General features: G+C 45.8%; 3 protein-coding genes across 10 annotated transcripts; 1 reads left to right on the forward strand and 2 right to left on the reverse strand.

The window, feature by feature from the left end:
• The first annotated feature begins 366 nt into the window (after positions 1 to 366).
• On the forward strand, positions 367 to 4,278 carry Nopp140. Of its 4 annotated transcripts, none has more exons than NM_001275266.1 (4): positions 367 to 570; positions 773 to 2,422; positions 2,664 to 2,822; positions 3,060 to 4,278. In NM_001275266.1, the coding sequence occupies exons 1-4, from the start codon at positions 472 to 474 to the stop codon at positions 3,471 to 3,473; spliced, it is 2,322 nt and encodes a 773-aa protein (NP_001262195.1). In that variant the 5' UTR covers positions 367 to 471; the 3' UTR covers positions 3,474 to 4,278. The 4 variants fall into 4 exon arrangements, with proteins under 4 accessions (NP_001262195.1, NP_730693.1, NP_001189158.2 ...); NM_168940.3 differs by having other exon boundaries at positions 3,576 to 4,278; NM_001202229.2 differs by having other exon boundaries at positions 2,667 to 2,822; positions 3,576 to 4,278.
• On the reverse strand, positions 4,258 to 8,949 carry P5CDh1 (delta-1-Pyrroline-5-carboxylate dehydrogenase 1). Of its 5 annotated transcripts, none has more exons than NM_168945.5 (8): positions 8,824 to 8,949; positions 7,259 to 7,420; positions 6,654 to 7,127; positions 6,334 to 6,505; positions 6,085 to 6,272; positions 5,805 to 6,027; positions 5,370 to 5,737; positions 4,258 to 5,316 (listed from the first exon to the last, which is right to left on the reverse strand). In NM_168945.5, exons 2-8 carry the CDS (start codon positions 7,321 to 7,323, stop codon positions 5,082 to 5,084), a joined length of 1,725 nt encoding a protein of 574 aa, NP_730698.1. In that variant the 5' UTR covers positions 7,324 to 7,420; positions 8,824 to 8,949; the 3' UTR covers positions 4,258 to 5,081. The 5 variants fall into 5 exon arrangements, with proteins under 5 accessions (NP_730698.1, NP_730695.1, NP_001262196.1 ...); NM_168942.5 differs by having other exon boundaries at positions 7,259 to 7,424; NM_001275267.1 differs by lacking the exon at positions 8,824 to 8,949 and adding an exon at positions 8,619 to 8,791 and having other exon boundaries at positions 7,259 to 7,424.
• Positions 8,950 to 9,400: 451 nt separating this feature from the next.
• On the reverse strand, positions 9,401 to 9,979 carry CG14563 (uncharacterized protein). The gene is made up of 2 exons (NM_141112.2): positions 9,651 to 9,979; positions 9,401 to 9,570 (listed from the first exon to the last, which is right to left on the reverse strand). Exons 1-2 carry the CDS (start codon positions 9,946 to 9,948, stop codon positions 9,500 to 9,502), a joined length of 369 nt encoding a protein of 122 aa, NP_649369.1. The 5' UTR covers positions 9,949 to 9,979; the 3' UTR covers positions 9,401 to 9,499.
• Between the last annotated feature and the right edge of the window lie 2,125 nt (positions 9,980 to 12,104).

Below are 12,104 nucleotides of genomic sequence, written 5' to 3' on the forward strand. Positions count from 1 at the left end.
AATACAAATTTATTGTTATATATGTCTATGTATATATATATATATATATATATATATATATATATACAAAACTAAAATTACAAATTTATTGTTATATATGTCTACATATATACATATACATATATATATATACATATATATATATACATAGACATATATAACAATAAATTTGTAATTTTAGTTTTGTCTAACGTAGCCTAGCGTTATTTCTAATTTCAAGATCTTTGTCGGTGTGGCATAAATAAATGATTACAATTGATTGGCATTTTCGAGTTATTCTTGGGAAGAATACCCGCTGCATTGACAGTGTTGAGAAACGGGGTGCAGGGGTGGCCACACCGTTGGCAGCCGCGTAGTGCTGCCATACCACTGATAAGTAGAAAACACGTGTGAGTGCGCATTCTTTTTTGTGGGACAAGCGGCTAGTAATTATTTGCGGACGGAAAATATTGACGAATAGTTGAATTAATCATGACAGACCTGCTAAAGATAGCCGATGCAATCGTCCTGGAGTACTTGCAGTCCAAGGACAAGAACCTAGCCAAGGTTTTCCAGCAGAAGACGAAGGCGGTAAGTTTCAGTGCAGAGCGGCAAGTGCAATATGTGCGGTTTGGATGCACCCGAAACATGTGGTATCTGCGTCCTCCTGATCTAGAATCCGAGGGCCTTGCTGTCCGCCGATGGCTCATCGAGCTGTCCACCTGCCACTTGCTGCAAGTGCCACGTGCTTCGTCCAGATAACCAAGAATTTCTGCCTTTTTCTAACTTGCAGGCCAGTGTCGCCAAAAGCAGCCCAAAGTTGAGTGAAATCCTTCAGTTCTACCAGACCAAAAGCCCCAAAAAGATCCCAGCAATCAAGGCGACAGCCGGAGACTCCAGCGAAGACAGCGACTCAGACTCTGAGTCTGATGCGGCGCCTAAGAAGCCAGCGACAGCTCCTGCACTAACAAACGGCAAGGCTGTCAAAAAGGCAGCTTCTTCAACCAGCGAGGACAGCGATTCAGAGGAGGAGAAGAAGCCAGCAGCAAAGGCCACGCCGGCCAAGGCTGTCGGCAAGAAGGCAAAATCCTCCAGCGAGGACAGTTCCTCGGAGGAAGAAGCACCCAAAAAAGCTGCTCCAGTGAAGGCACCTCCGGCCAAGGCGGCTCCCGCGAAGAAGGTTGAGTCCAGCAGCGAGGATAGCAGTTCCGAGGAAGAACCGGCAAAGCCCGCCGTCAAGGCCACAACGACTAAGGTTGCTCCCGCCAAGAAGGCCGACTCCAGCAGCGAAGAAAGCAGCTCCGATGAGGAGACTAAGCCAGCTGCCAAGCCTGTAGCCAAGGCTGCACCGGCAAAGAAAGCAGCATCCTCCAGCGAGGAAAGCGACTCCGATGACGAGCCAGCCGCCAAGAAGCCTGCCGTCCAGCCTGCCGCAAAGCCAGCTCCTAAGGCAGCCGCTTCTAGTTCCGAAGACAGCAGCTCAGAGGAGGAGGTCAAACCCGCTGCTAAATCTGCTGCCAAGTTGGCTCCTGCTAAGAAGGGGGCTTCCTCTAGTGATGATAGTTCCTCTGAAGACGAGGCACCCAAAAAGGCAGCAACTCTCGCAAAGCCCATTTCTAAGGCTGCTCCCACCAAAAAGGCCGACAGTTCCACTGAGGATAGTTCTTCGGAAGACGATGCTCCTAAGAAGGTAGCTCCAGCAAAGGCTACGCCAGCTAAGGCAATTCCTGCCAAGAAGGCAGCTTCCAGCGATGACAGCTCCTCGGAGGAAGAGGCGCCCAAGAAGGCAGCTCCAGCAAATGCCACGCCAGCTAGGGCACCTCCTGCCAAGAAGGCAGCTTCCAGCGATGACAGCTCCTCGGAAGAAGAGGCGCCCAAGAAGGCAGCTCCAGCAAAGGCCACGCCAGCTAAGGCAACTCCTGCCAAGAAGGCAGCTTCCAGCGATGACAGCTCCTCGGAAGAAGAGGCGCCCAAGAAGGCTGCCGCCCCAGCAAAGGCGACACCGGCCAAAAAGGCCAAGTCTTCAAGCGAAGACAGCGACTCCGATGAGGAGGAAGCTCCCAAGAAACCAGCCGCGAAGGCCGTTGCAAAGGCTGCTTCTTCGGAAGATAGCGATAGCTCAGAAGACGAAAAGCCAGCAAAGGCTGCTCCCAAGGCTCTGGCCAAGTCTGCAAAGGCTGCCTCCTCAGACAGTGACGATTCCAGCGATGAAGAAACGCCGGCAGTGAAGCCAGCTGTCAAGAAGACTGCTGCTCCTGCGAAGAAGGCTGACAGCAGCAGCGACGAGAGTGACTCTGGTGAAGAGTCCGGCGAGGTCAAGCCCAACTCAGCTACCAATGGCAATGAGAAGACCGCTCAGAAGCGCAAGTTTAGTGGTGGCGACCAGGACGAGGCCACTCCCAACAAGAAGTACAACAACTTCGTCAAATCGGGAGAGCAACAGGTAAGGCGGTGTAACTTATCTATGTACATCTAAAATTATCCGCAGTCCGCTTATGCATGTTTTCCTTCAGACATCAATTTTGAATGTCGGATAAAAATAATTCCTGAGTTAAAGGATTCCCTTAAAAGTAGCTTTTTAAAGCCCTATTGAAATTTGAGCCGAACTTTAAACAGCACATAATTTTGGCTCCTTGTCCGATTCCTGTGCAGACAGTTTTACATAACTTCATTGCCATTCGCAGAAGAATGACTTCACCTCCACACCTAACAACACCTTCAGCCGAAACCATAATATGAACAATAGCGGAGGGGGAAGTGGGCGACGGTCGCCCTTCCGAAGGGTACGCACCGAGGACGTGGTGGTGGACTCCCGAGTCCAGGACATGTCCTTCGAGGCGAAGGTAAGTGCCGCAATGGATTTGAGTCGCGTGGGTGTGTGTGTTTGCGACGGCTGTTGAGGATTAGGCGAGGGGGATCTTTCTACGAGGCTGAAAGGGGCAGACACACAAATTAGCAAGTTGCTCCTCGAAGAATCTCAAACCACTTGTGGCACTTTCCCAATACATTTTGAACTTATATATCAAATCAAATCGTTGCTAATTTGTGGTTTGCCCCTTTCGGCGTTTCTACCATTTCAGGAAAACGACTTTAAGAAGCACAACAACGGACGGGGCGGCCGAGGAGGCTCAGGCTTCTCCGGACGACCGGATCGCAGCACTTGGGAGACCAACAAGTTCAACGGCGAGGGCGGCGGTGATGGAGGCGGCTTCAAGAAGATTGGCGATCGCAAGAGCTTTGGAGGCTTTGATAACAACCAGCGCGGAGGACGTGGTGGTGGCGGTCGTGGAGGCGGCGGAGGCTTCGGTGGTCGTGGCGGTGGCGGCCGTGGCGGCGGTGGTGGCTTCGGAGGACGTGGTGGCGGCGGACGCGGAGGCGGCGGCTTTGGAGGACGCGGGGGCCGCGGTGGAGGCGGACGTGGAGGCGGATTCGGCAACAAATCCTTCGACTCGTCGGCGCCAAAGCAAAACAAGAAGATCACCTTCGACAATTAGAAATAGTTAGTTAGCGCCACCCACCCGCAAGCACACACACACACACTAGATGCAGTTATATTATCGGATTAACCCAATTTTATTATTTGCTCACCACGATAGAAAAACGCTGCCGGATCCTGGGGCGAGCGAGCCAACAAAGATCTGAAGCACACGCGCGGCAAGTCCTTCAAACACGAGAAGACCAAGAAGAAGCGCGGCAGCTACCGAGGTGGCCAAATTGACGTAGGAGTCAATTCAATAAAATTTGACTAGATTTATTACACCTATAAAATAATCCTTATTCTAACGGATATAACTAACTAGTTTAAGTAAAATATTTGCCTTACGCAATAGTTCCGCCAACATGTAAATTCTTTCCAAACTCTTGATTGACTTCGGGAAGTCCGTACTTCCGTTTTAATGTGAATTATTCGAATGCAAATTGGCGGTCGACAAACCCGTGACCAAGCAAATGGTTATTATGACTTTAGCGGATTAAACCCTTTTTTTTTCCTGATCGGACGGAATGAAACCCGAATGCGTTTCGTGGATTTTTTATAAGCCTTTAAGAGTTAAACCCCTATACATTTCTATTGTATATTATATATATTTATAAGGTTCATAAAGAGTAAGCCAAGGTATTTTTCAGACGCTTGGGTTAAATGAAGGGTTGAATTTTCCGCTAACTTGTGGTGATAGCCGGTTTATGAATGCTTATGACAACTTCAATATGTAAAAGATTAATTTGTTTTGTCACATTGGACAATGTATTTAATTGAACTAAGAAAACACGGAAAGAAATACATGTATTTTTTAATAACAGAATTGTTTGTAGTTTGATTACAAATTTGAATCAAATGAAACTAAACCTTTGCATGTTCTCTTCAGACCATCAAGTTTTGAAGTTTAAATTCTACGGGTTTCTAATCTCTAAGAACTCATCTTATTTCGGGTAAAGGAACTGCCCCAATCGATGCGGATAGCATTTTGGGTTAAACGAAATGTTGAAAACGGAACCCAAATAATTCTTTTTAATTCTTTGTTATATTTATTAATATGAATTTGATGCTTACGTTACATGTAACTAGGTTTCACTTTATCTCTTCATGATCTTTCACATTTAGTATTCAGAATGTATTGTCGTTTGATTTCACATACATAGGTGTGTACATTAAGTATTTTATAATTGAAAACGGTTCAACCAATTCAAGCAATTTCGATAACGAATAAAACATAAGGCGGGCCATTTAATTATAAATCATATATAATTAAATAATCACATTGCGTTTAAATCGTAAAATAATGATATTACATAGTATTCATTTAAAATATCCATGTCATGGTGTGTTTGTAGTTCGAAGGTATCAGCATATCAATTTACAAACTTTCGAGGCATTCTCATGGGTTGTTTTGAGATTCTTAGAGTGTGTGTGTATACAAATCGAAGCTATCTGAACTAGGTATGTAGGGTTACGGGGCAGGTCTTTGGGTGTTGGAGATGTTTAAAAGTATTTCAACAAAATACATTTAAGTATGTTTATATAGTTAGTAGTTATATGAGATTCCTGTCTGGTTTTCACTACTTTTGCTCATCCCATTCCCCTTGCGCATCTTCTGTCGGCCAGCTTACTCGCACATGTATGGATAGTTGACGTCCCGCAGCGGCACAAAGGTCTCCTTGATGGACTGCGGAGAGGTCCAGCGCAGAATATAATGTGGTCCTCCGGCCTTGTCATTGGTGCCGGACATCCGGCCGCCTCCGAATGGCTGCTGGCCCACCACGGATCCAGTGGACTTGTCGTTGATGTAGAAGTTTCCAGCGGCCATTTTAAACTCCTGCAGAGCGCACTTGACGAAATCCCTGGAAGCATACGTTATGAACTAAAGATAACCCTTTGTATAGAAGTCTCTTACTCGTCCTGCCCGAATACTGCTCCGGTTAAAGCAAACTTGGTAGAGGTGTGCACCAGTTTCATGGTCTCAAGGAGGTCCGACTCCTTGTACACATAAATAGATAGCACGGGACCGAAAATCTCTTCGGTCATGATCCGGTCCTTGGGATCCTTGCTGAGTACAATGGTCGGATTAACGAAGTAGCCCTTGCTGTCTGAGTAAGTGCCTCCGGCGAGAATCTCGAGGTTCGGGGATTTTTTGGCATGCTCAATGTAGCCCGTAATGCGTTTAAATGCTTTGTCATCAATCACAGCCGACGTGAAGCTGCTGAAGTCTTGAACGTCACCGATCTTCAGCTTTGCTGCCTCGCATACCAGGCCCTCCTTGATCTGCGGGTTAGGGGTTAAACAGGTCAGCGTTGCGAAAACATCGCAATCTGATGCTTTTTAAACTTACCTGTGGCCAAAGGGATTCCGGCACATACATTCGCGAGCAGGCGGAACACTTCTGGCCGCAGTACTCAAATGCTGAGCGTATCGTGGAGGTCACCACTGACTCAACGTCGGCTGATGCATGTATAAAGTGGAAATTCTTGCCGCCACACTCACCAGTCAAGCGAGGAAAGTTCACGTAGTTGTCAATGTTGTTGCCCACCTGCTTCCACAGGCGGTTAAAGGTTCTGTCGTCGGAGGAAATGGTATTGAACGGGAAAATCAATAGACCGACAATTACTTACGGCACAGAGCCGGTGAAATTGATGCCTGCCAGGTGGGGACTGGCCGTAATCGTGTCTCCAAACACGGGCCCATCGGCGGGCACAAAGTTAACGACTCCATCGGGCACTCCCGCTTCGCGCATAATCTTGAAAATAATCCAGTTGGACAGCATGGCAGTGTCCGAGGGCTTCCACAGCACGCCGTTTCCCTGCGAAAATCGAAGGCGGTTGCTTAGTTAATTGGTATTTCCAGCCATTGGCTAGTCTTACCATCAGAGCTGGCGTGTAGGACAAGTTGCCGCCGATGGCCGTAAAGTTAAAGGGGCTGACAGCGGCGATGAAGCCATCAATGCCACGATAGCGCAAGGAGTTCTTCGTGACCTTTATGTTCTCGCTGATGGGCTGGTATTTAGTGACCTCCTTCAGAAAATAGGCATTCATTCTGCGAAATAGAATTTGTATTTATATTGAATATCATAATGAGGAAATGATTGCTTCTTCCATTGGGAAAATCCTTTAAAAAAAATCGATTGGAACAGATTGTGTTCTGGTTCTGCATGTTCCTTGTAATAAATTATGGGGACACTCACCGTATAAAGTCGATAAGCTCCGCTGCTGAATCGATTTCCGCCTGAATCGCCGTCTTTGACTGACCCAGCATGGTGGCGGCGTTGAGATCCTGGCGGTACGTCGTTGCCATTAGGTCCGCTGCCTTCTCCCAGATCTTCAGACGGTCTGCAATCGACACACGGTCCCACTTGGGCTGTGTTTCCACCGCCGTTTTGATGGCCTTCTCGATAAGCTTCTTGTCGGCGTAGTAGAAGCTGGCCAGCTTGTGTTGGTGGTCATGGGGCATGACCTGGTATCGAACCTCCGGCGTCTTGTACTCCTTGCCGCCGATCACGATGGGGATGTCTTCGCAACTCGAGGCCGTGCCCTTTAGAGCCTGCTCGAGGGCCTTACGCTCCTTAGAGTCCTTGAGATATCCCAGGATTGGCTCATTGGCGATCGGGAAGTCCTTCAGTTTAAGGTCCGGTATAACGGAACCCAGACAGCGTGTCGAACTGATAAAAATGAAGCGCGTTCAATGTAATAAAACTAATAAACTACTAGCTAGTGTATGCATAATATGGTTACTTATACATATTGTGTCAGTTGTAAATTATGAAATATAAGGATATAACCTCAGGCATACCTTTTCAACAAGCTCTGCTGAAGACTAGAGCATCTGGAGGAGGAACTTCGCATCATTCGCAACATCTTGTCGGGATTTGGGGCCTGTCTCGTTCGCTGCCGGATTATATAAGCGGTCTCTCAGATTCTTCGTCGTCGTCGGCTCGTACCACCTAGAATTTTGCTATCTGAGCGATAGGCCCGCGAAAAGAGCAAACGTTTGATTAGTATTCATTTATCAGCAACCTTGGCAATTCACTGGGGGTCCGCGTCAAGTCGCGTGATTTTGATAACCAGCCAAACGTGAAGCTCCCGACGACGACACACCCCCCAGATAAGGCGCAAAACAGAAACACTGCGAACCAAAAGAATGTGCACTTGCAAGAAATTCTAGAAGGTGCACTAACTTGGGCAGTTGGTCAACCGAGCGGATGACTGATTTATTTTCAGTTTACTTTATTATCGATAACCACGTTCCCTTTCCCATGCTCACACACGCACTCACACACAAGCGCACTCAGAGCGCTTTTTGCACAAGCAGAAGCTAAAATTTGACGAGCATCAGCTGTTCTGTCTACGAAGCGCACAGTGGGATGAGAGCGTGTCAAAGCTGGCACAATCTAGTTAATCGCAAATTAGTAAATTTATGAATGCTGTTTTATTTGTCGAGTGCCTTGAACGCTGGACTAAAAAATAAAAATTATCTTAAAAACATTTTACACTATGTTTAGAACAAGGCATTGCTACCCAATTCGTGTGCACTGTTCGTTTAAAAAGTGAATGTTTATTTGGCTCAGCTTGTGTCTCGATGAAAATTTAACCAACTGCCCAAAAAGCGAGATTGCAATCTTGTAATTTAAATTGCGTGCTGTTGTCTCTTTCCACTGTGCGGTGGCTACGGAAATTTCCCATTGCCGAAACCAGAAAGATGAAGAGAAGGTGGCTGAAGGGGATGTGGGCAGAAGTACATACGTATGTAGTTCTTGTGTTTTTTAACTGACGCTGCCTTGATTTATGAAATTAAGCGGCACAAATGCTGGGGAAGGGGTGCAATAGCAGCGAAAATGGTAGAGAATCGAAAAAACACCCCACGGTGCGCGTGAGCAGCCCCTGTGAGAGGGATAGAGATGGCTGATAGAGTGGGAGAGGAAGAGTGCGGGAGAAAGGTGGCGAATATGTGGAACAAGCTCTTTTAACGTAAGCATACTTTGGCTATTTGTCTTCCTCTTTCCACTCACTGCTTGTTAAGTGCTTAATAATATGTAACGATGAACTAAAGACATTGATATTAATGCGAAAGGAGAGGAAGTTTATGGAAACGCAGGGAGCGGGAACACCGAGAAATTGCCTTTGGAGGCCAAATGTAAAACAAATTTATTTACTGCTCAGCTGTAGATACACAAGCACACACACAGGCGCAATAGAATGCAGTCGGTTGGCTTTGTTTTTTTGCTTTTCTTATTGGCCCCAATTACGCAATACAATGTTTTTATGCCGCCTATTGGCCTCCGCCTTTTAAGTCGCCGTCCATCCCATTTGAACCTGCAATTCGACTATTCGGCGCTTTTCCACTGATTTCGGGCTTACTTTGTGTGAGTTTCAGGCGACGGCGGCGGAATTCGGCGAGAGCACGAAGTGTGGTGTGCCTTTGTTTTGTGTTTTGCGAGACTATTGGTCGGTCGGTCGAATTTGGACTTGGCTAACGGCCGGGAACTATCGGCAGACCGATACAATTTTGCCCCCCTTACTATCGTGCACCTTACAACACTGTCCATAGCTATCGATAAGGCGCCAAGAATGCACATGGATCAAACTTTGTCGATTTGTTATCACGAAGCAAAAAATATTTTTCGGTATATGGTTATATATGGGATCACAGCCTCAAGGCTTTTTTATAACTATTAAAACGACCAGATATGCGTACGTAGTTATTGACTCAAAGCTAAAAGCTGAGAAAAGGATCTAATGATCCCACAAAGAGTCATGGCAGCATAAACTTGGCGGAACATACATAGGGTCAAATGTGCTAAAAGACATACAAATTATCACATCAGTTCCGGGAGCTAATAAAATTATGGTGGTATACATGAAGGCACTAGTTAGGTGTACAATTTTTTACCAGGTACACTAGTTTTGGACACGTCATAAGAATAAGTCTTGACTTATAGAACATAAATATCATATTTATTAGCACTAACACACTTATGGGGTAGGATGACTTAACCGTATACCTATCACTAAACTATATCAGGTTTCGCGCTTCCTAGCCGTAGTATCCGCTTCCACCCGCACTGGCTGTTGCGAATCCTCCACTGCTGCTGGCGTAGGCCACGTCTAGAGGAAGAAACAGGTCCAAAACACTTGTAGATTACTTGTGTGCTAGGCACCGAGGTGCTATCAGTCGGGAAACTCACTCATGCCATTGCCGCCGTAGGGATATCCTCCATAGGGGTATCCGTACTGCCCGTATCCACCGTACATCGAGTACGGGTTGTAGCCGGGATACGAGTAGTACGGATATCCGCCGTAGCTGTAGGGGTATCCGTACATGCCGCTGCCGTATATGTTCCCGTATCCCGATCCCGCTCCCGCATTAGCGCCGCCGTAATAGGGATAACCGTAGTATTGGCTCGCGGATGGCTGCAGGAAAATGGCGACCAGGAGCAAACCGAACCAACAACATGGAGAGCGGCTCGACTGTTTCACTGACATGATTTTTCTGGCCATGTTTATCGTGTGTAATCCTCGAACGTTGACTGAATGCAAAAACCCCGGCATTAACTGATTTTATAGAGTTTGCCGCCGAATGTTTGCAATTTTAAAGCATAAAACGCTTTTTTAATGGAGCTTAATCGGGCGCCCATCAGCGGCTGCTCGGTTTGCTCGTTCGTGCGTAACCCAGCCGGCGTATACGCAATATTTTTAAATCCCAATATAAACGCTCTGCAAACGTATGTATTTAGTGCAAGTTAACAACAAGAGAACAAAACAAAACAAAACTATTTGGCTCTTTTTTGCCTATCGCCGCGATTACTCATCCCACATCTCGTCTGATTTGTGATTGCCGTTTTGCTATCAATTTAAATTAGTCAGTCAGCCGCTTTTTTTGCCAGGGGTTCACATTTATTCTGCGTAAACACAGTCATTAACCTTAAAATTGGTTGATGGTCCGCCTAGTCATGTGCGATGCCAGTGGTGCTTTCCACTTCTTTGAGGTTCATTGCCGACCTGGACCGTGGTCAATGCTCATTCACGCCCTTCGGATGAGGTCAACCGTAATAACTCCGATTCTGATAATTGGAATCGTATTGGTTTTCGGATTTTCCACTGCGATCAGCTTGGTCGTTGGCCGAGAGTTCAGTTTGAGGGACTTTTGGCTACAGAATTTTGGCCTTGGTGGTCATGCATCGACGCTGAAACTATTCCACAATGCGAATCTGTCGGTTTGGAAAGTGATACTTGAGAACTGCATAATGGAAAGTTCAATGTACTTATAGATTAATTTATTCTTCTTGGCTATGAAAGTAGGCTTACAACTTAGTAATTTAGTGATGTTAGATACGGTGGGTTTACACATCTCGCATAGTAAATAAGCTTTTAAAAATGTGAAAAACGCAAGTCGTGGGCAATTGCAAGGAATTGTTCTCAATACACTTTGTAGCTCTTGCATATGTGCCCGAAAAGTATACAACATGCCATTCATAAATATTTAAGGCCTTTCCCGTACCCAACTCATTCGTGTTCGTGTAGGTGTGTGTCATTACACTGGCCAACAATGCAAAATGTCACAATTGGAATTGTCCCGCCTTTGGGTTCCCATGCAGCTGACGTTTGCCTTCCGCCGCCCGCTCACTCACTCTCTCTCTCTCTCACTCTCTCTGCCGGGGTGGTTTCTGACTCTCTCTTCTTTGCCGCACTACTCCAGGTAGCTCAGGTAGGTTTGAGCCTCGTAGGTGTTGCATTCCCGCTGACCTCCAGTAGTTGAGTGAGTTGCTCCGGCCGGATGCCGACTACGCATGCTCAAGCCTGGATGTGCACGGATTTCGGGACACCCTATATTAAAGTAGCCTCAGTTGTTTGAGCCGAGTGACTTGCTCATAAATTCGGCTTGGTAATTTGTGTACTATTTAAAAGGGTTTCATAAAAAGATTGTAATTGAGATCTTGTGCAAATAAATTAAGCTTAAAACTATTATCAAATAATAATATATTTTACAATGACCCAAAATAATATTACATATAATGCATAGTGAACACGCCTTATATTCTTAAAAAAAATGTGTGTCTGTAAGTTTTATTTATAAGAAGGAAATTATGGTTATATTACGACTTTGAAATTCTATCTCTCGACATTAAAAATGCCTCCTTGAAAGTTAACATTCTAGAAAGGGTACGCTTCCCCAGTCCCCAATTTAAGGACTTAATTTTCCAAACCCCAAACGAGCAATTTTCATATTAAAAAGTTTGTCTATGCCGAGCCTAACTCCCGTCCCCACTTTCCGATGGAAAAATTGAAAGCTATCCCTTACAAAACTTCTACAAACTTTTCATTCATTTACCCTCATACTTTCGCATCATATTTGGGACAGTAAAATGCTAATTGTTTGTCCGAAACGAAAGAAACCTCCTTGTAGCCATCAATTTTTCAGCATTCTTACGTGTAATTAATTAAAAATTTGATGCAGCAGCAACTTTTGTTTGCTGTCGAAATTACAGCAGCAACAAAAAGCTAATTAAAACTTAAAATCATATAGGAGTGCAACTGGAGCCGTGCCGTGACCCACAGAGATCGCCCACTCGAGAGTCTCACTCACTGGCAGGAGAAACTCACTCAAAGCGCCGAATTGCAACTGAAGTGTTACGCATACG

This window comes from Drosophila melanogaster, chromosome 3L (genome assembly GCF_000001215.4).
Source record: "Drosophila melanogaster chromosome 3L".
Taxonomy (NCBI): domain Eukaryota; kingdom Metazoa; phylum Arthropoda; class Insecta; order Diptera; family Drosophilidae; genus Drosophila; species Drosophila melanogaster.